Source organism: Phyllobates terribilis, unplaced genomic scaffold (assembly GCF_046119375.1).
Source record: "Phyllobates terribilis strain yellow unplaced genomic scaffold, ASM4611937v1 Scaffold_4__5_contigs__length_816908805, whole genome shotgun sequence".
NCBI classification, from domain to species: Eukaryota; Metazoa; Chordata; class Amphibia; order Anura; family Dendrobatidae; genus Phyllobates; species Phyllobates terribilis.
The window spans coordinates 583,118,819-583,141,612 of NW_027362764.1; the positions used below are offsets into that span (position 1 = coordinate 583,118,819).

At 40.8% G+C, this 22,794-nt stretch overlaps 1 protein-coding gene across 2 annotated transcripts in view; it reads left to right on the forward strand.

Moving 5' to 3' along the window:
- Window positions 1-22,794, forward strand: part of RBBP8 (RB binding protein 8, endonuclease) — a 100,207-nt gene that overhangs the window by 14,346 nt on the left and 63,067 nt on the right. The window contains exons 1-8 of one of the 2 annotated variants that reach the window (XM_073679156.1): window positions 2,001-2,129; window positions 3,679-3,891; window positions 7,001-7,043; window positions 10,524-10,619; window positions 11,365-11,477; window positions 12,981-13,056; window positions 14,332-14,522; window positions 22,380-22,481. In XM_073679156.1, the coding sequence (XP_073535257.1) occupies window positions 3,774-3,891; window positions 7,001-7,043; window positions 10,524-10,619; window positions 11,365-11,477; window positions 12,981-13,056; window positions 14,332-14,522; window positions 22,380-22,481 (739 nt within the window). In that variant the 5' untranslated portion in view covers window positions 2,001-2,129; window positions 3,679-3,773. Of the gene's footprint in view, window positions 1-2,000; window positions 2,130-3,678; window positions 3,892-7,000; window positions 7,044-10,523; window positions 10,620-11,364; window positions 11,478-12,980; window positions 13,057-14,331; window positions 14,523-22,379; window positions 22,482-22,794 lie in introns of those variants that run through there. The other variant, XM_073679155.1, reaches the window with a different exon arrangement.

Below are 22,794 nucleotides of genomic sequence, written 5' to 3' on the forward strand. Positions count from 1 at the left end.
AACACAATCATATGAGGACATAAGAGTAGGAGGGCTCTGGTTTGAGGTTATTTTACGTATGCACTCCTACATTGATTTCCCTAGGATTGAATTACCTCAAATTTGCATCTTGACAGGTTTAAGGATGTTATGAAAAATAGATTATTTTTTTTTAGCAATTACATGTCTGCTTTAATAAGAGAAAAATAATGGCATGGAAATCAGCAATTATTCCATCGTCTCCCTGAAACAGAAATATTCTGTTCTGTAATATTCCTGGTATGTATAGGAAGAGTCCTCAAAGTATGGTCCTCTTTTAAGATCTCCTCTTCAGGGTGACTTATGGGATGGAACTTTACTTGAGATGTGACAATATATGTTGTGAGTCTGGGCAGAGCATTCTCCACCTAAAGCCGCCCTTCACTAGTAGAGTGACAGCGATGCTGCGCTAAGCTCCTAATGATGTTGCAGCGATAAGTATCAATCAACTAGCGGAAGGAGGAATTAGAGAAGAATCGAGCGGCAGGGCCCAGGCAATGGAAGTTGTCTCAACCTAATGCATTTCCAGCCTCATTAGCATCACTACGAAAATACTTTTTTTCGCCAGGGAAACTACACAATGGGGATATAAGGGTGAATTAGGCTGTAATTTCAGCAGCTACATGCACGTGTATTAGATATAGAGAAAATTATTGACAGATTCCATTGAAGAAAAATCCTAAGCCAACATTTCAATGGTTGTTCAAAGCTTTTATTGTTTTGTATGTTTTAATAACATTTAAATGCAACATTAAATACATTTTAAAAAAAAAGATGGCCTCTCAGGGAGGAGCACCGTATGAGAAGATTTGGGGCTTGCAAACTGAAAACTTTGTGCGGCATTCACTGAACTGTCAATCAGGAGCGCCAGCCCATTCAGCAAGCACCGAGCCAGAAAAGTTTGTGCAGGGGGTTAGCTGATGGATCATTTCAAAAGATAACCCAGCCCCCTTCTCTGCCACAGCTGATATATGGATATATAAATGGCTCAGCTATTGAAAGGAGTAGGACAGCACTGAGGATAAACCAAGACAGAAAATGATGTCCTGAGTTGGGCTGGACCCAGACTGCTGTGGGCACAGGGCATAATTCATCAAGGGACTGCCCCAAGTTCTGCGCTAATTTTATAGACGATGGCGTCTGTCCAGCGATGTTCATGCTCCTCCTGTTAGAGATAAGTTTTCTACAGCAGAACAGTAAAATGCAAAACCATGCACCAATGTGACCTCGCCTTACTATAGACACGTCTGATACATTAGCACTTTGCTGGAGCCCCTCCTCTAAGGAGAGTGGAGGGCTAGTAAAATAAGCACAGGCAGTGTGCATGTATAAGGCCATGGCCCCACTATCAGTATTTGGTCAGTATTCAGTCAGTATTTTTCTCAGGAGTGGGAGCCAAAACCAGATGAGGAACAATCAGAGAAAAGGTATAATAGAAACAAGTCACCAATTCTGTATTTATCATCCACTCCTGGTTTTGGCTCCCACTCCTGAGAAAAAATACTGACCGACTACTGACCAAATACTGATAGCCGTAGCCTTAAGCTGAGAATCACCAGTGATCTCAGCATCTGCACCGAGGAGTATTTTCACTAAAAAACATGCATGGAGTAATGTAGAGCAGCCACGATATACAGACAGTGTATAGACAGGACAATATACAGAGAGGTGGGAGACAGTATATACAGGCAGTATATACAGACAGGACAGAGTACCCAGTGGGGGGGACATGGTATGCAGATAGTACACAGCATATAGACAGGGCACAGTATATAGAGGTAGGGCACAGTATATAGAGGTAGGACACAGTATATAGAGGTAGGACACGGTATACAGAGACGGGGACACGGAATGTATAGCGGCTGTATATAAAGAGCACAATAGACACAGCACAGGCCACACACCCTCCGCTACAGCGCGCCGACCATGACAGGCAGAGCACAGCGCCGGGCAGACACAGTGCCGGGCAGACACAGTCTCGCAGTGGGTCACGTGCGCGCCGTAGCTGTGGGCGGCGGGAGCGCGCACGTCACGCAGTGCAGCTTCCTGCGCTTTGTATTTCCCGCCTCACATCAGCTGGGGATGACGAGCGGTGCCGTGCAGCGTGTGAGGTACGGGGGGAGCGTGCGGCGCGGTGCAGTGTGGGTGCTGCGCTCTATCAGGTGTGCTCTCTTCCATATTTTCAGGAAACCCTTCCCTGTGCGGACAGTGTAATCCTATGAGGAAACATAGTATGTAAATAATGACCACATGACCAGGGACTTTGAGGGCAATGTCCTCGTTGCCTGAGACCACTGAACATGAATTATTATGTAGTTACACCTGTATGCTGTACAGCAGGGTTCCCCAACTCCAGTCCTCAAGGCCCACCAACAGGTCATATTATCAGGATTTCCTTAGTATTGCACAGGTGATGGAATTATTGCCTGTGCAGGTGATGCAATTATCACCTGTGTAATACTAAGGAAATCCTGAAAACATGACCTGTTGGTGGGCCTTGAGGACTGGAGTTGGGGAACCCTGCTGTACAGAACACAGGAGGATTAGTGACTGATGTCACATGACCACGTCTCCGTCTGAGCATGTGCAGATCACAGCATTAGCACATGCTCAGTGATTATTTTTGTACTGATGTGGTCGCTTCGTGTGCTCCTCTGTAATATACCATGAACACAAACTATTGACACCACAGACCTCCAGCTCCGCACACCTGCTGCTGACAGGACGCGCCATCTGGTCCGTGTTGCCCCAGACTGTCAGCTTCTTTAACACCTTTAAGACTAATTTTTAAATTTTGCGAAACTACAACTCCTATCATCCCCTGACATGTGCAGGTTGAGGAATGGAGCTTTAGCTTCTGCCACAAATCCATCCAAAAATCTTGTGCCAGTTCGGTCCGCGTGCAGCAGCACTGTGCCCGTCAGCATGATGGCCATCAAAGTGGAGACAAACCAATGGCGTTCTAGTGGGTCGGGCCTCGGACGGCGCTGGTGTCTGATACGGCGCTGACTGTGAAGCTGTTCTGTTCCTTTGATGGGAGAGAATAATACAATTCAGAAACACGTCCGTGTGGGCAGCACTTCTGAAATTGACTGCCAGAATAAAAGCCCAGTAACCCTCCATACACATAGTAGGGCCACCACCCATAAATATTACATGGTTGCATGGGGTGAGAAAAAGTCACAAATCCATCAAGATCAGTGGATATATCGCACAGGTTCTCACTACTTGGCTTTCTGCTGAAAAGTCACGATCCGGCTGCACAAATCTCACAGATAGCTGGAGCTTTTGTGGCCACTGTACATATTGTGGGAGCTGCTGTGATCCTGTAGGTCACATCTGTGGCTAAATTTATAATAATGGCCAATATTTCACTTTTTTGATTAAGCTACAACTGAGTTGATCACTTGAGTGCAGGCAAATTTACAATGTGAAGATCATTCAAAAGCTGAGAGAAGAGATCGTCTCCATTGAAGTCTATGTGGAGAGTCATCTTCTCCCATTTTGCTTTCAATCTCCTACATCCAGCGCTTCTGTTCTCCGTATTTGGGAATCCCAGCAGTAGAGACCTCATCTGGCAGATGGGTTTCGTTCTCATATAATTGGAATACTATTTTGTATTAATTGTGACCTTAAAAAATATTTTTTTACCCTATATAGAGAATCGATCAAAGAGTCTCGTGTATTTGCACCAGAGAACCACGCTATGTGATTGGGACCTGTAAGAGTGAGCGATCCACGTCGTCTGTCCAAAGATGAATATTTCGGGAAGCAGCTGTGGAAGTCCGAGCTCCACGGAAAGTCTGGCTCCTGGAGACTTATTTAAGGAACTGTGGACAAAGCTGAAGGAGTGTCATGACAAGGAGTTACAAGGTGACAGAACAGTATGCCGCTAATCACACTACACTTATGTTCGCCGTTTAAACCTGTTTAATGTAGATTGAATTGGTGGTATGTACTTCAAAAAGTAATCTGGAGAGGTGGGTTCCCTATGGAAATTGAAAAATGCAACTACCATGAACATTTAACAAATACACATGTAAAAAAAAAAAAACTACTAAAAACTCATGAAATTCACGGCACTTTTACAACAATTAAAAACGCCAACTAAACTTCTGACTTTAAAGATGCAGCCACATTGTGTCAAACAGCTTGTGATAATTTAAAACTCTCTAAAGATCCATTAATATTGTAATCGTACCATGAGCAAGCGCTCCTAGGAAAGCTGCTGCAGTGCAGGCAGGCTACTAATCACCCAAAGAATGAGAAAAACGCACATTCGGTGGGTGAAATAATCTTTTTAGCTGCTCAAAAGAGCATCGTTCTGTGTAAACAGGACCTACAGTGTCGAGAATAATGGTGACTGATATGTACATATCAATCTATTAAATCCATCATGCTCCATAACGTACTTTGATGTCATGGAGCGTGCCAAGGACTTTGGAGTGAGCTCAGAAGCTACACCCGCTGGACTATGTAGATGCAGACTATATTATATTACTGGCATCTGCCTCTAACAGTAGCATTCAGCAGGCTCACTGATCGCTGCTATTCACCTCTTAAATGCCACTGTCAATCACTGATGGCAGCACTTAAGCGCAGGGGATCAGTCACCACTTTGGAGATATCAGACCTCTACTATGGGCATACAGGGTATAGAAAAGTAAATCTACTTTGCCATACAGGTATGTATAGAGGTTTGATTGCAGAGAAAAGCGCTTTAATCAATTCTATGCTGTACAGACTTGGCGTCCGGGGGACGCCAAGCAATCCCCGCCTATGTGCTTATTGTTCCCCCAAATCCCCGCCTATATGCTTAGTTATCAAATCCCCCCCCCCCCCCCCCCTCCCCTGCACGTCACAAGGTCCTAGAATTGATTAAAGCACTTTTCTCTGCAATCAAACATCTACTATGGGCCATACAGGTAAGTATAGATTTACTTTTCTATACCCTGTATGGCAATAGTAAAGGTCTAATAACTCCAAAGTGGTGAAAGATTCCCTTTAAGCGCCCCTTGCCTGTTATGTGAGCTATTCTGTGACAGCAACTCTGTGATTGGGCATCATAGAAGACTGTGACTTTCACTTTAAAGCAATATTTCAATCTTGTTGTATATAGTACAAGCAATCAGACAATCACAGACTCAAGTCCCCTGAGGGGCTAACAAATAAAGTAAAAAAGAAGTTCTTAAAAATTCAAATCAACCTCCTTTTCTCCAGTTAACAATAAAGAAATGTAGAAAATGATATATATATATATATTTGGTATTACTGTGAAGGTAAGGGGTTAAAGATCATTCAGTGCGCATCTGAATAGATTTCTTTATTAAAGGGAACCTGTCAGGTGATACATGCTGCCCAAATCGTGGGCAGCATATATTAGCCACTGGAATGTCTATGCATACACGAAAGAAAGCGGCACTCACCGTTTGCTAAAAGTAAAGTCCTTTATTCCAATTCATTGGACATGAACACAACGCGTCTACGGGTCCAGGACAACCGGATAAATGTATGTTATTTCTCTGAAACGCTGCAGTGTTCCATAGTCAAACATGCATGGCTGTGATCGTACAGCCAGTGGCTGATGCATGCTGCCCAAACTGTGGGCAACATGTATCACCTGTCCGATTCCCTTTAACTCCATTATGGCCAAGTGCTGTAAGTTTACGGGCTTTAACTCTGCACTATTAAAAATTTACTGCACTAAGTTAAAGAGAATCTGTCACCCCCTGGGACTTATCTGACCTCTAATATGGGCATACAGGTGATAGAAATGTGAATCTATACCTACCTGTATGCCTCATTATAATTCACACAGGAGGCAGGGATTTCTTCCAGGCCCCAGGACTGGAGCGCATCAGAAACTTGTATGAATAAAAAGACATTTCACAGCAACAAGACCTCTAATATAAGGCATACAGGTAGATATAGATTTACATTTCTATCACCTATATGCCCATGTTAGTAGGTCAGATAAGTCCTAGTGGGTGACAGATTCCCTTTAAAGCTCTTTCGTCTGCAATCGAACAGGAGCAGATAGGGTGCCTAGCTCTCAAACACAGCTGCGGACTCTGTGGAGAAGGCATAAGTGGTTTATTACTGCTTCTGTATTCTATTTTACACTGTACTCATTGACTGCTATGTAGTGTACAGAAGCATTGGCACTGATGTTTCTGTAGAACTAGGCTATCACATAATGGCTGGGTGTCTGCTATCATAGCAGAGCTGCTGGGTCCTAGCAAACCCAGATCAGCTCTGCTAGTGACTTGTCACTCCAGTGGGCTCTTTTCCCCTGCAACTGAGGCTGATATGGATGCCCCAGTTGCAATGGAAAAGAATGATCAATAAAGTAAAAAAAAATGTCCCCAGATATGTTAGATCTCTTGGGAGGAAAATTCTGATAGAAACATATACATATATAAAATATCTGCAAAAAATAAATAAAATTCCTGCTGCAAAAAAAAAAAAAAAAAATGCTTTCACATAAAATAATGTAACAATACATGTAAAAAAAAAAACATATATATTCTGAATCTACACTGCCATAATAACCGTTAGAATTAATTCAATAGGTTATTTGGTGTGAAAGATGAACTGTAAAATATACAGTATAAACAGAAAAAATAAACCACTCACACACTTCTTAGCTAAATTTTTGTCCCTGCTAAAAAGTTTGTTTTATGGTCCAAAAAAATCTGGTATATGAATGACAGTAATTTATATGCACAGGGAAATTACGCTAAAAAATAACTTATTTTTTTTAAAATAAATCAAAGCCTCATCCGTGGAAAAAATTGTTATTGTTAAATTGGAGAGAGGCAAAAATGAAAAAAAAAAACTATTGGTCATTAAGAGGTTAACTCTGTGTATTTACGCAGATGCTCTTGGACATGTCCTTGTAATAGCCATTCCTCATATTTAGTCACTTGTATGTATAAGTCTTTTTCTTTGCCTCTAACAGTAAATGTAATTTTGCTTTTAGAGCTTCTAATGAAAATTAACAAGTTGAAGACGCAGAGATGTTTGTAAGTATTAAGAGTGGGAATCCCTTATACCCTGTAATACAGTATGTGGATTCCTCCTACCATACATATTATTTTTCTTACTGTATACAATTTACAGAACCATATCCATCTCAGGGCGGGGATGTCTCAGCAATTTGCTGAACTACAGGCTCCAGCAACCTTCCTTAATGTGGGTCTATATGCAGCATTTAGTGACTGCAGATGGGCTCTAGTAATCTGCAGTCTGTCCCTAGATATCTTATCTTTAGATTATAGATACAAAAAATGCTATGTAGCCTGGCAGAAAGAAAATAGCTGAAAAGAATAATTGATTTTTAGGATCTACATTTAGGTAAATGTGGTGATTCTAAGCTTTTCACATGATGAAGTCAGTCTTTACCATCTGCAGATGATGAATATTACCAGAGCTGTTCGTTTGTGACTTAATGCATACCACACCAAATACCTTACCTTAATTATTGTTTGCTGGAGCCTCTTGACAAGCGTCCCATTGTAGATACAATGGCTGTATATAGGCATTCTTGTTCTCACTGACCCCTGTTGAATACCTGAGGTTTAATATTTCAGAGCTGATAACCAGTGCGACAATGAAAGCCTTATGTTTTTCCAAGCTTTCCCATTGAATCTAATGATCTCTGAGACTGGGTCACAAACCATGATTGCCAATGTAATTCTTTGCCAAATTGTCACTCACTTTACATGCAGCATTTGGCGAAACATACTTAAATGTAGCTATTGACAACATTCTCATGTATAGGCTGTATATAATATCTGTCCCAATTTATAATAAAATCAGCCTTGTGGCTAGTTAAAATTCTCTTGTGTTGGCGTTAGGCTGGGGCTACACGGCGACTTTGGTCACAACTCGCTTAGCCCAGGATCACTTTGTACTGCTACATCACAGCATAATGCAGGTGAATGGGGTTGCATTGTAACCCCGGGGTATCAAGACTGTGACAAGCAAATCACAAAAAATTGGATTTAGTCTTATTTTTTCCGACTTGCTTGTCATGTCCCTCATCATGTTCACCTGCATTACGCTGTATTGTAGCAGTGGCACATAGCAATCTTTGGTAAATATCGGCACCAAAGTCATCGTCCAACCCCAGCCTAATGGTATTTCTTTCCCACTGTATTGTAAAACACAATGGGAGTTTGTTTGAAATATGACAAATTGATTGTATAGCCAGGTAATTTAACAGCATTGCTGTATCAGCAGGCTACACAATGCCATTAGTTTATTGGGTCTACATAAGACTCTTTCTTAGCCCACCGTCCTTTTTAGCAATTTGCTAATAATTTGACTGTATAGTTGAAGAGATGTAGGTTATACTTTAGTGTAGGCCAACATTTCTAACACTGCAGCATTGCATCTCACATAACTACTCATCTTTAGCTAACTGAACAGACAGTGAAATATTATGCGCATTGGATTTCACAAAGAAGTTTTTGCTTCAGCGTTTTTAGATCATCTAGTCAGATGTTTGTATGATTACTGAAGTACAATTATGAGCATTCCAGAATTTTTTTTTTATCTTTTATTGAGAAATACATCAAGTTTATGTAAAGACACAATATTTACTGCATTGTCCGTTATTTTTCAAGACTTCTGTCTTTTGCCCTCACAGCTGGAGGTCAGCTTCTGGGCCAAATCCTGACTGAGGGCCCATTCTTGTCTAATCTGTGCTTGGAGTTTATCACAATTTCTGTGTTTTTGTTTGTCCTTCTGCTTTTTCAGGATTGACTACAAGTTCTCAATGCGATTGAGATCTAGGGAGATTTCTGACCATGAACCCAAAATGTAAATGTTTTCTTCTTTGAGCCACTTGGTTATCACTTCTGCCTTGTGACATGGTGCTCCATCATGCTGGAAAAGCGTTGTTAATCACCAAATTGCTCCTGGATTTTTGGGATAAGTTGCTCTTAGAGGATGTTTAGATACCATACTTTTTTTCATAGCAGTGTTCTTAGGCAAAATTGTGAGTTAGCCCCCTCCATGGATGAAAGGCAGCTCCACACATGAAAGATGTGATGCTTTACTGTTGGCATGACACAGAAGTTGGACGCACCTTTTCTTCTGCAGATAATCCTGAGACCATCCATGTGTCAGGGCTTTTCATGCTATGAAGTAAGATCACTCACAATTTTGCCTAAGAACACTGTCATGAATAAAGAATGGGATCTATCCATCCTGCAAGACCAACTTCTCACAACATTCAAGGATCAATTTGTTGATGAACAATGTACAACACTGTAAATATTAAGTCTTTACGTAAACGTGATGTATTTTGTATAAAATAGGTGTAGAAACTTGTGAAATGCTTATAATTGTACTTCAGTTACCAAAGAAACATCTGACTAAAAAATCTAAAAACACTGAAACAACAAACTTGTGACAATCAAGATTTGTGTCAGGCTATGTGCCCACAATGCGGAAATGCTGCATATTTTTTCCGCTTCTCCCTGGCAGGAAAAACGCATGAGGATTTTCCATGCGTTTTTCCCGCCAGGTAGAAGCGTTTGTCAAGCGTTTTTGCATGCATTTCTGTATGCGGGTTATCAAGCGCTTTTGCAAGCGATTTTAGCATCACTTGGAAAAGTGCTTGACAACTTGGTCACACTATATAAATCCATGCAACCGGCATGGATTTATATAGTGTGACCAAGTAATAGTTAAAAAAAAAGAATAAGAATGGTGAAAAATAAAAAATAAACATTATACTCACCCGCAGTCTCCTTCTCCGATGCGTCCGGTCTTCCCGGTGTCTCGCGGTTGTGTAAAAGGACCTGCCATGACGTCATTGAGTCATGTGACAGGTCACGCGACCGCCGACGTCAGTGGGTGCGTGACATGTCACATGACTAAATGACGTCATGTCAGGTCCTCACACCACCGCGAGCTGTACAAGAGACCGGACGCATCGCTGAGGAGGCCGGGGGACATCGGAAGGTAAGTATAATCTTTATTTTTTTTATTTTTAATTCTTTTTTTACAGGAGCCATGGTACCCGGGTCTGGAGGATAGTCTCCTCTTCTCCAGACCTGGGTACCATCCGCACATTGAATCGCTTAATATCTGCATGTGCACATGTAGTGATGCGGATATCAAGCGTTTCAATGCAAGTCAATAGCGGCAATTACGCTGCGTGTCTGCAAAATTAATGGACATGCCGCGGATTTTTCCGCAATGATAATCTGCAGCGGAAATTTCCTCAGCATGTGCATAGCACATGCGGATTATCATTGGGAACCATGGGGCACATATTACCAAGCATTTTTTAAGCGTTTTCGCTGCGGAAATTCCGCGGCAAAAATGCATAGTGGGCACGCAGCCTCAGTCTCAAAACTTTTGGCCATAACTGTATTACTGAAGTAGCATATTCTGTCTTAAGCTCCCATTCCCAACATGTTTTACCTTTCCCTCTATACTACAATTCTGGAAAGAAAATATGCTCAACAATGTGTTCTTATCCTAAACAGGGATGCCCAGAGACTTGAAGAATTTTACACTAAAAACCAACAGCTAAGAGAGCAGCAGAAGGTGTTACATGACACGATCAAAGTTCTTGAAGACCGGTAAAACTGCATGTTTATTTCTGAGTTGTCTTGAACAATGCTTACAATAGGGCACATTTTAAAAAAAATTGCTTTGGTTTGATTTTATCGTAAATATGCTTGGGGCAGTTGGTTAGTGTATGTGTTTTTTTTGTTTTTTTTTTGTATGAATTCAGTCGTGTGACACCTTTTGGGTAGGGGGCTGTAAGATGCATCTTGGAAAAGGAATCTCAGAGAGATAAGCTCCTTTTCTACTTTGTGGAAGGTTTTTAGGGCCCTCTTGTCATCTGCGCTGTGGTTTTTGTTCAAAACTGAAACTACAACCTGTGTTGGATCTCATCAACACTTCACCCATCCCACCCCAAGAAACCCAACTGACTTACAGTTGGGTCTTCAGGGTTACTGGCTTCTGGTGGAGTCTCCAATGTGTACAGGACCAAGTAAATTCATGGTGACAATATTCCTTGTGAAGCCTGTAGCTTTCCTTTTCCGGCCTCCGTGACTTTCCTGCTTTTTCTTCTGGCTGGGTGGTGTAATAGGCACAATGTGTCATCCTAATCACCAGTCCTATCAATACTCACGTCCTACCTGGCCTGAATAATAAAAAAACATGTGTAACGTTAGATATTGGTTTAAAATCTATAAAATGCAATTAAACTACACTGGCTGTTTCTGTGTTATTAGAGCAGCAGGTAAGAGCAGATTCTGTACTTACTATGACTGACTTCTATGCTGATAATTTGATTATTCCTCCTCTTTCATCAAGGTTACGGGCCGGGCTTTGTGATCGGTGTGCAGTAACGGAGGAGCACATGAGAAAAAAACAACTGGAATTTGAGAATATCAGACAACAAAACCTGAAACTAATTACAGAGCTCAGTGAGAATTCTTATTCCTTTTTCTTTTGGTAGATTGCATTATATAGAAACACATGTACCCTTATAAATATAATAAGAAATTGTGCAATTTTTAAACAAATTTTTATTTTCCATTTTATGCTAGTTAGAAAATTCAAGATATGCTGCTGCCCATTTAACCAATAAAGATCCTTAAAAAATGGTGGTTGCCTGAAATAAGCATTAAACGGTTTCCTTTATGTAAGATATAGATTAACCAATTCCCTTTCTGACCAGGCATATTTTTGTTTTTGTACAAACGCTTTTAATGGCTGTAAAAAAAGGAAAAAAAAAAGAGGATTTCTTGATTAGATATGCAAATAATTTTTGCCTTTTTTGCAATACATTGGGCTTAATTTTTATGAAATTTTTTTTTTAGGGAAAACAGAAAATGCTTGTCTAATATTCACATTGTTTTATTTTTTAAGACCACAAAGGACCACTAAAAAAACATTTTAAATTGCGTTCCTCTTTCTGTTTTTAGTTATGTTTTACTTCACACACTGTTCTCCCCCATAAGGACTTAAAAGACCATTGGGGGTGGATTTTAACATGTCAAAACATTCTTTTTGTTTATGTCTCGTGTAATCGGGGCTGGTATATTAACCAGTTACAGGGGAAATTCAGTCTCCGCTGCATAGCAGAGTTGCCTTGGGTCCCTAGGACCCAGAAGCTCTGGCTCTTTCCCTACATCCAGCAATTTATTTATTTTACTTTACTTTTATATAGTGCCATTAATGCCACAGTGCTTTACAGATATTGTCATCACTGTCACAACCTAAATTCCCTATCAGTATGTCTTTTGAGTGTGGGAGGAAACCGGAGAATCTGGAGGAAACCCACGCAAACACGGGGAGAACATACAAACTCCTTGCAGATGTTGTCCTCGGTGGGATTTGAGCCCAGGACCCCAGAGCCTCAAGGCTGCAGTGCTAACCACTGATCCACCGAGCTGCCCGATCACATGATAGCTGGGTCCGGACAGCACTTCCTATACTGTATACACAGTGCCCAGGAAGGCATTCTCTATGAGGAGTCCGGCTGTTTGACAACTGTCTTCCCACTCCTGCAGGTGCATGATCGCGTGTTAGCAGCTTACTCCACATTGACATTTTAGAACATCACTGCAGAATAAAGTGTAGACCGCCTGGACACTTAAGGTCTATGGGTGGTCCGGAACTGGTTAAGCTCTCCTAACATGTCTATTTCAATAAATACTTGCTTGCACCTTAACATTGTCACCCTTCTTTTATTCCTCCTGAAAATGTATGACAAAATTATCAGTGAGAAAATACCATTCTCTCTTATCTGATACTGTACAATTACTGCTGACCGTGTCAGACTAATCTAGTTGAATATAATAATTCCCAGATTTATTCATACATTTCCAACAGAAACATGATTAGAGGGATGGCACAATGCCATTAAGAGCTAATGCTAGTTATCCCGAATGTGCAGCAACATGTTTATTAATGTCTTCCTACAGTGGATGAGAAGATCACATTGCAGGATGAAAACAAAAGGCTTTCTAAACAGCTTGAGCACATGCAGAAGGCGACTGAGTGAGTATTTTGTTCAAGCCTTACATATTCGGCATACATATAGGTAAATTATAGTGGTGTTACCAAACTACACTATTAAATTACGTACACATCTTAAAGGGGATTTCTGGTACTCTGATATTTATGGCTCCGCAGCATCTTTAATCAGCGAGTAAGATCTGCACCAAGAATAGGTAGTAATATCAAAGTCACAGAAAATGTCTCCAAGCCTTCAGCTACCTGGGATTTTTGAACAATTTTCACACTTCTAATATACAAAAATATATAATTTTGTAAAAATAAATGACAGCACTTAACACGTGTGATTTTTCTGAAGGTAGTTGCTTGGCATATTTTTGAATTTATGCAATTTGTCACAAAGTGTGACATGGAAAAATGCATAAAACTGAATTTGACCCAAACCGAGCCTTAGACGTCCAACAATTCTTAAAAGTGAATGCTGAAAATGCACAGTTCACACATGCCACTAAACCTCATATCTATGTTTGGTAATAACATGTATTGCCTTACTGGAAGGCTGTACACAGGGAAGGATAACCGGAACAGGTCGTGGTCTTTGTCTCAGCTCACTTGCAGCTTCCCCACTCCAATCCCTCTGTTGTGGTGAATTCAGACGTCCGCGTATCATGGTCCGAGTACAGCCGGCGATGCACTCACTGACTGCAGATCTCTTGACCCAAACTTGACGGCATCATGGGACTTATGAACATGCTAAGTGCTTTGTGGTGCATACTTGGAGCATGATATACGGAAGTCTGAATAAGTTCTTTAAAGACACAGACAACCAGGAAGTAACATTTTTCATCCTCAACTTGAAACAGGTGTTGTGGCCCAAATATTGCACCTATTGCTTTCATTCTAAAAGCTAAAGACATTAAGCTTATATTCTACTCATGGAAATGTTTACAGTCATGATTTATTATGTTCCTAGTGAAGGCTAGTTACACTTTTGCAACCAATCTTTTTATTCCTTTAACAAAGTAAATCATCTCTGAAAACAGGTTTGATTAAATCGAATCTATGGTTTTATGTATACAGCTCATGTGCAGATGTATGTGTGTCCTTGGTTACAGACTAAATACAAACTGTGTGCATTCTGATTCTGCAGTCTTGTGTTGCACCCTTCCATCGGCACCTTCTTTGTGCACTTGTCAGCTTTCCAGTGAGGATTTTCACCATTATTCATTTGATAATCCACACTGAAAATATATACATTGTCATCAAAATTTCACACGCTTGCATGATCCTGTGACTGCAATATTCTTTAATATTTAGGTCAATAGGAAAGATACATGAAGAGGTTCCAGAAGATCATGGTGATGGTGATGATGGCATTATCCCCGATTCACCAGCCAGTTCCTTTCCTCTAAATGTGGTCAGCAGGATGCGCAGAAAAAAATCAAGCAAACATGTGCGGTATACAGAACACACACAGGAGGAATCCAGTGCATCCGAATGTGCTAATAGTAAGTCAGATGCCTTCTCGTCTATAGAAACCCAGCATTTATGAGAAAAGCTAGCATTTTCTGGTCTGGTCTCCCGTTGGTCTCTTCTTCTCTTCCTGCTTGGTCGGCACCAATCAGTGACTGCATTGGCAACCAACATGTCACCGCTGCAGCAGATGGGTGCCAACCAGGCAGGAATAGCAGAGGCTGGGGTCCCAGCCAGCAGGACGTGGAGTGGTGGCCATCCATAGGTGAGTATGTGCAATTTTCTTTTTTTTTTTTTTTTTTTTAGTTGTAAAATCTCATTGGAATTTTACAGGCCTGAGATTTTTGTTGTTCTTGGATAGGAGGAGGATCGTGAAATTCTGACACCGCTGCCTCTTTCTCTGCCTCATTCTCACTGATTCACTGTATCTTCTATGACAATTAAAACACAGTATTTGATCCACTTCGAAAAACACTTTACACTACAAATGGTTTAAAAGACTTTGATTCTGAATCTGTAATATTTATCTTTCTATTGGTTTTCATTCCGTTGTGGGTTTGCTGTGCTCCCCATACTAATGAGGAAGGCCTTTCCATTATATTGTGCTAGTGTAGGTGTATTTTCTATGCATCAGCATGTAACGCATGCCACAATTTACCGGCGTACAATAGGTGAGTAGAAAAGATTAAAAGACACTGATTCTAAATTTGTATTTTTTAAGTGTATCTGTCTCTAGATCTCACAATAGAAATTTCATACGGTATTAAATAAATATTTGACCTGACGAGGCTGTTGTGTTTGCTTTGAAGAGTGGCTCTTTAATTCTCCAATTCAAAAGAGGATTTTAATATTAGGCAAGGAAATTTGTTTTGCAAAAGATTGCTGCTATTCTGACATACATTTTTGAAGTAAGTACACCAGACTTATATGGCCTAAAGATCTATTTGATGTCTACAGTTTGCATTGTTAGATCTGGCGAAAATTTTACTTTGAGGACTTTTACTAGTTTTAGCATGTTAAGCTGGCCACATCATGACATAGTGGCTGCAGAGTTGAGTAAAGCATAGTTTTTATTCTTTAATTTCTCCTCTTCATTGTGGATACATTACTTTGTAAACTTTAGGTAATAATATATGTAACGTCCAAGGGGGTGTTATAAGAGATTTGTCTTTTTGGGGGGTGTACTTCTTTCCCTGTGTGATGTTGATCAATCAATAGCAGGCAGCAAAATACAGGGGAAACCCCCCCCCCCCCCACAATAGCTTAGAACAGGCTTTTTCTTATGTGAGTCATGAAATGACACAGTCCTGCTCTCCTCATTACAGTTGAGCTGACAGCACTGTGAGAGGAGAGCTGCAGATGTGTTTGTAATGAAACAGTTCTGTACTTTTCTCCCCACACATTGACTGCCCTGAGATGAAAGGCGAAAGGTGTTCATAATCCCATCTCTATTTCCAACACTTTATAACCGCACACAGCTCTGCATTGAGATCAGCGACGAGAGCAGACTATCTGTTATTGCATGTTTCACACTGATAAATCTCCTCTAAGGCATTGTGGGGGCGTGTTCTTTTTTCCTCTGTATGTTGCTGCCTGTTTATGATTCGCCATACAGGGGAACAAGTACATGCCCCTAGCGAAAAATCTCCTCTAGATGTAACATAAATTATTACCTAATCTTTACAAGCTAATATCTCCACAATGGAGAGGAGAAATTGGGAGCTAAAATGTTTTATTCAGCTCTGCAGCCATTGTTTCATGTGAGCAGTTTAGCATGGCCAAACTGGTGAAAGGTCCTCTATAAAGGGATTTCCTTGTTTGAAAAGAAAACATTGCATACTCTTATCTGCTTCTCTCAATAGAATATTGAATAGAATACTGCAAGATGTGACTGAGACTAGTCGCATGTATGGAAATCGCAGGTGTACAGTAACATGACTGCTCACTAGCTTTGTGAATACAGGAGAATCATGGTAGTGTGCTTATTAAACACGGTCACAATCAGCAGCCTGCATTCAGTGTCTCTATCTTCTCCCCAAGGTCCGTTGTTGTGTCTGACAGCCGGGCACTGGACCTTCCCTTGCTAGGTTCAGAAGTAGGATATTTAATCTGGTGCCGTAAATTAATGCCACTTTGTCATTACAGGAATAAAATGGCTAAACAGCTATTTTTCGTGACTTTAACATGTAAGAACAGCATCAATGAACATGGCCTTGACAGTGACTTATCCCCTTTAAAAACAAAAGATCTTTTCCCACTTTAACCTGTATCAAATGTGTATTTCCACCTTTAGGCCTTACTCGGACATTGTTGTTTGTCATCCTTTGCTGTCCTTTTTTTTTTTCCATGTTTTAGGTGCTATGTGGTAAAAAATAATGTTTAGGGTTATTTTTTTTACCTCTGACATTTCGTTTTCAGTGCTTGATTTATTATTTTGCAAAATATAATCTTCATGCCGGTGTCGATGCATACAAGGCATTTGCTTAAGAAGTGTTTTTTGGACAGCTGAGAAACTTGATTCATGCTGTAATGATGCTGTGGAAAGACAGAGGTGGAGAAACACGAGCTCTTGTAGCCAGATCTCTAGACTGGTTTAAGCGTTCATTGAACTTGTGTATAGGAATAGCTTTACCACATAATGCAAATTATCAAGTGGAAACATTTAGATGAGTGTAAATATGATCACTTTGCTCAATGCAAATAAGATCTAAAAATACTTAAAACATTTGCCTGTAATAAAACTAAGTGGAATTTTTGGAGGCAAAGTCAACGAGAACACCTAATATTGTGCAGAAAGTGAACTACAACACTATGTTACAGCGACTGATGTAAAATAAAGTTAAGGTATCCTGTTAATAGATCTAATAGCTGCAGGTCCAGCTCCTGAGTCTGATGATCAGCTGCCAGGGGAAGCCACGTAGGGCTAATCATTTCCTCCAAGCGAGAGATTACCCTCTCAGGCTGTTTACATTGCATTTTTGTCCTCCGGTTAACAAATAAGCCTATAAAAGGCCTTGCTGTATATTGGAGGCTTTGATGAATGCCCAACAGTGACATTCGTCTTACATAGACTACTATGGGATCTATTTAATGGAAACTAAATGGATGTCATTACACACTGTGGGACGACTTATGCCACTGTTAGGTATATGTCATACATAGTCTATTCATTTCACTGATGCCAAACAGCAGGATCCTTACATTTTCATATTTAAAAAAAATGTATAGTGTGTTTTTTTTGTTTTGTTTTTATATAGTGGATCTCACTAAGTGGAATAGTATAGTATGCTACACGGTTCCATCCTTTCTTGTATACACTCCTCAACATTGAAATTGCAACACAAAGAAGGAAAATTCATAGCATTATGAATAGAGATGAGCAAGCCCAAAGTTTAGGTCCCCATTGATTTCTATGGGGTTCGGGTGAATTCTGGTACCCGAACCCAAACTTACACGAGTTCGCTCATCCCTAATTATGAAATCTCCCGGAAGTCCGTTTTAGTGTGAGGAGTTCCGGGAAGAGAGAGAGATTGCTTTTCTAGCTCCAACGTTCAGGTCCCCATTGATTTCTATGGGGTTCTACTTCAAGTTTGGGTACAGTTCTGGTACCAAAACCAAACTTTGGACTAAAGTTCGGTCAAACCCGAACTTCCACTGGTACGCTCATCCCTAATTATGAAATCACAGGCTCAATAGACATGTTAATAATATGCAAATTATGGAAACAAAATTTTCAAAATATCACAATTTATTCAGTACTGAGTATGGTTGCCACACACAGAAATACATGCAATTATACACTTTGACATATTATAAATGAGGGTATTAAGGGTTGTGTGAATGTTCTGCCACACTGAATGCACTTGGGCACAGAAATCATCAAGATCTGTTGTTGGCAGCTCCCTTTGCAATTGCTGAGCAACGATGTTCCAGATGTGCTCGATGGGCCCTGGTAGCACATTTAGGCCACGCAGACTGCTCACAGTACTACGAGCAACATGCATACTGATGTTGTTGTGTCGAGAAACAGCTCCTGGGACACTTTGGAGAAATGGCCATACCACTCGTTTCATGACCAAATCGATGTATGCCGAGCTGTTATTGTACCTCGAATAAAGACTAGAGGGCTTCAGCTACCGTACATTATGCCACCCCACACCGTAGGAACGGTTTGACGTTTTCTCTTGAAGGCCTTTTCATATTGTTGCCCACATATTCTCTAGAACAATCCCGCAATTTAAAAAGTTTTTAGTCGTCCTTTGTGGTCTTAAAAAAATAAAATAATGTGAATATTAGACACTCATTTTCCTTAAAAAAAAATACATAATTAAGCCCAATGTATCGCAAAAAAGGCAAAGACAAAAGCTGGACTCTTCGCTGAAAAAGATAGACCTCTATTCCAGGCTCTATTGCCATTTTGCTCTGCTTCTTGATAGCCTTTGAATAGCGGTGACGTGAGATCAATGGAACACTTGTAACTGGACATCCGGATTGTAGCTCAATGTTATTCAAACGCCTTCGGAGTGTGTGTCTAGACAATGTGTGACACCTTAGGCTTGGTATGTGCTGTATAATTTTGCTTACAGTACAAAATGCATAAATTGTGGAAATGGTGGCACAGCCATTTCTACAAAGTTTACAAGGAGCCATTTTTCAACACTACAATGCCAGGATGTATGTTGCTCGTGCTGCTCTGAGTAGCCTGCGTGGCCTAAACATGCTGCCATGGCCTTCAGGGTCTCTGGACTTGTCTCACTTTGAGCACATCTGAGATGTCTTTGGTTGGCAGTTTTCATTATTTGCATATTATTAACATGTATGTTGATTCTGTGATTTTCATAATTGCATCTTTCCTTCTTGGTTTTGCTATTTCAATTTTCAGAAGCAAGGTGAGCAGCTAATGCCAACAGGAGCATTGTACACACCATCACGTTGTCTTTTGATAGAGATATAGATTTATATAGAGATATACAGTACAGACCAAAAGTTTGGACACCTTCTCATTTAAAGATTTTTCTGTGTTTTCATGACTTTGAAAATTGTACATTCACACTGAAGGCATCAAAACTATGAATTAACACATTTGGAATTATATACTTAACAAAAAAGTGTGAAACAACTGAAAATATGTCATATTCTAGGTTCTTCAAAGTAGCCACCTTTTACTTTGATGACTGCTTTGCACACTCTTGGCATTCTCTTGATGAGCTTCAAGAGGTAGTCACCGGAAATGGTTTTCACTTCACAGGTGTGCCCTGTCAGGTTTAATAAGTGGGATTTCTTGCCTTATAAATGGGGTTGGGACCATCAGTTGTGTTGTGCAGAAGTCAGGTGGATACACAGCTGATAGTGCTACTGAATAGACTGTTAGAATTGGTATTATGGCAAGAAAAAAGCAGCTAAATAAAGAAAAACGAGTGGCCATCATTACTTTAAGAAATGAAGGTCAGTCAGTCCGAAAAATTGGGCAAACTTTGAAAGTGTCCCCAAGTGCAATTGCAAAAACCATCAAGCGCTACAAAGAAACTGGCTCACATGAGGACCGCCTCAGGAAAGGAAGACCAAGAGTCACCTCTGCTTCTGAGGATAAGTTTATGCGAGTCACCAGCCTCAGAAATCGCAGGTTAACAGCAGCTCATGTTAGAGACCAGGTCAATGTCACACAGAGTTCTAGCAGCAGACACATCTCTACAACAACTGCTAAGAGGAGACTTTGTGCAGCAGGCCTTCATGGTAAAATAGCTGCTAGGAAACCACTGCTAAGGACAGGCAACAAGCAGAAGAGACTTGTTTGGGCTAAAGAACACAAGGAATGGACATTAGACCAGTGGAAATCTGTGCTTTGGTCTGATGAGTCCAAATTTGAGATCTTTGGTTTCAACCACCATGTCTTTGCGACACAGAAAAGGTGAACGGATGGACTCTACATGCCTGGTTCCCACCGTGAAGCATGGAGGAGGAGGCGTGATGGTGTGGGGGTGCTTTGCTTGTGACACTGTTGGGGATTTATTCAAAATTGAAGGCATACTGAACCAGCATGGCTACCACAGCATCTTGCAGCGGCATGCTATTCCATCCGGTTTGCGTTTAGTTGGACCATCATTTATTTTTCAACAGGACAATGACCCCAAACACACCTCCAGGCTGTGTAAGGGCTATTTGACCAAGAGGTAGAGTGATGGGGTGCTACGCCAGATGACCTGACCTCCACAGTCACCAGACCTGAACCCAATCGAGATGGTTTTGGGTGAGCTGGACAACAGAGTGAGGCTATGTGCCCACGATGCAGAAATGAAGCAGAAAATTTCTGCAGCATTTCTGCATCTCCTTGGCAGAAAAAACGCATAAAGATTGTGCATGCGTTTTTCCTGCAGAATACATGCGGATTCACATGCGTATCCACATGCGTTTCCGCATGCAGATTGACAGGCGCTTTCCAGGCGATAGCATCACTTGGAAAGTGCTTGACAACTAGGTCACACTATATAAATCCATGCAAACGGCATGGATTTATATAGTGTGACCGTAAAAATTAAAAAAATAAAGCTATACTCACCCCCGAGGCCCTGGCGTGTGCTGCAGCGCTCGTTCCTGTCTGGTTCCCGGCATATCGCGAGACAGAGCGGTGAAGGGCCTGCGGTCACATAACTGTGACGTCACCGAAGGTCCTTTAGCGCTGCCGGCATGCAGAGAGAGCCTTCGGAAAGGTGAGTATAAACTTTATTTGTTATTTTATTCTTTTTTTACAGGTACAATGGTACCCAGGTCTGGATGAGAGTCTCCTCTCCTCCAGAACTGGGTACCATCCGCACATAGAGACGCATAAAATCCGCTTGTACAAATGTACAGATGCGGATTCTATGCGTCTCAATGCAAGTCAATGGCGGCCATTCCGCTGCGCTTCTGCAAAATTAATGAACATGCTGCGGATTTTTGTACACAGCATAAACGCTGCGGAAAAATCCGCAGCATATGTATAGAACATGCGGAATCCCCTTGGGGACCATGGGGTGCGGATTACCTAGCATTTCACAAGCGTTTACGCTGCGGAAATTCCGCAGCATATACGCATGAAAAACGCTACGTGGGCACTCAGCCTGAAGGCAAAAGGGCCAACAAGTGCTAAGCATCTCTGGGAACTCCTTCCAGATTGTTGGAAGACCATTTCCGGTGACTACCTCTTGAAGCTCATCAAGAGAATGCCAAGAGTGTGCAAAGCAGTCATCAAAGCAAAAGGTGGCTACTTTGAAGAACCTAGAATATAAGACATATTTTCAGTTGTTTCACACTTTTTTGTTAAGTATATAATTCCACATGTGTTAATTCATAGTTTTGATACCTTCAGTGTGAATGTACAATTTTCATAATCATGAAAAATCTTTAAATGAGAAGGTGTGTCCAAACTTTTGGTCTGCACTGTATATCTATCACTGTGTAAGGTATAGCCACATAAACTAGCCAGACGATGACCAAAAGGACACACATTTTCTCTTCTATTCTCCTTCTGGTAATAGAACCCCGTGGATGTGGTTTAAGTTCTCTGAACAGAGCTAAACAGCAGAGCTCCACTCAATGTACAGTTCTCGGCAACAGCCGCTACACATCAGCTCCTATTCTCATATGACAAAACCTATAATAGAAACAACTTCAAATACCCTACATGCAGTAAATTAAATGAGCTGAGGTTAGTAGGCCATGTTGATAGGGGGTTTTCTCGTGATTTTTTTTTTGTAGAAATCAAACATGTACATAAAATTAGAGTATTAAAAATATTGGTGGAATCGTGCTGGAATTCTAAAATTGTCATTGTAGCATTTTTTTTAATGTGTTGTGGCAGACAGTATGACTGATTGGTAGATATAATTAACTGATGCAGCTGAGTTGTTTTGCAGACTCTGGAGCAAGATTATTTACATCCACCCAAATAAATACAGGAAAAGGAGAGGCCATCTTGGTTGCTGATACTTGTGCATTACGGTTATCCCCTCTTCCTAGTAAGTATTCAACAGCAAATCAATGGCTAGATGTTACCAATAGGTAGAGGTACTTGTGTGGGTTTAGACGAAAGAACTTCTGGGGTTTTATCTTAACTAATTCCTGAATATTCTGGCTGAGTAATAAACCTTTGTCATAGTAGCTTAAAAATGTTTCACCAACATGACAGGTTTACAGGGAGTTTGTCAAATTTATAGTGCATTTCAAACTAACCACATATCCTTGTAGGGGATGGGGTGACAATAAAAATGTTCTTTTAGTCTCTCAATCCTTTCCTCTGTTGCCCCTAAAAATATTTCCATTGCACCTTTG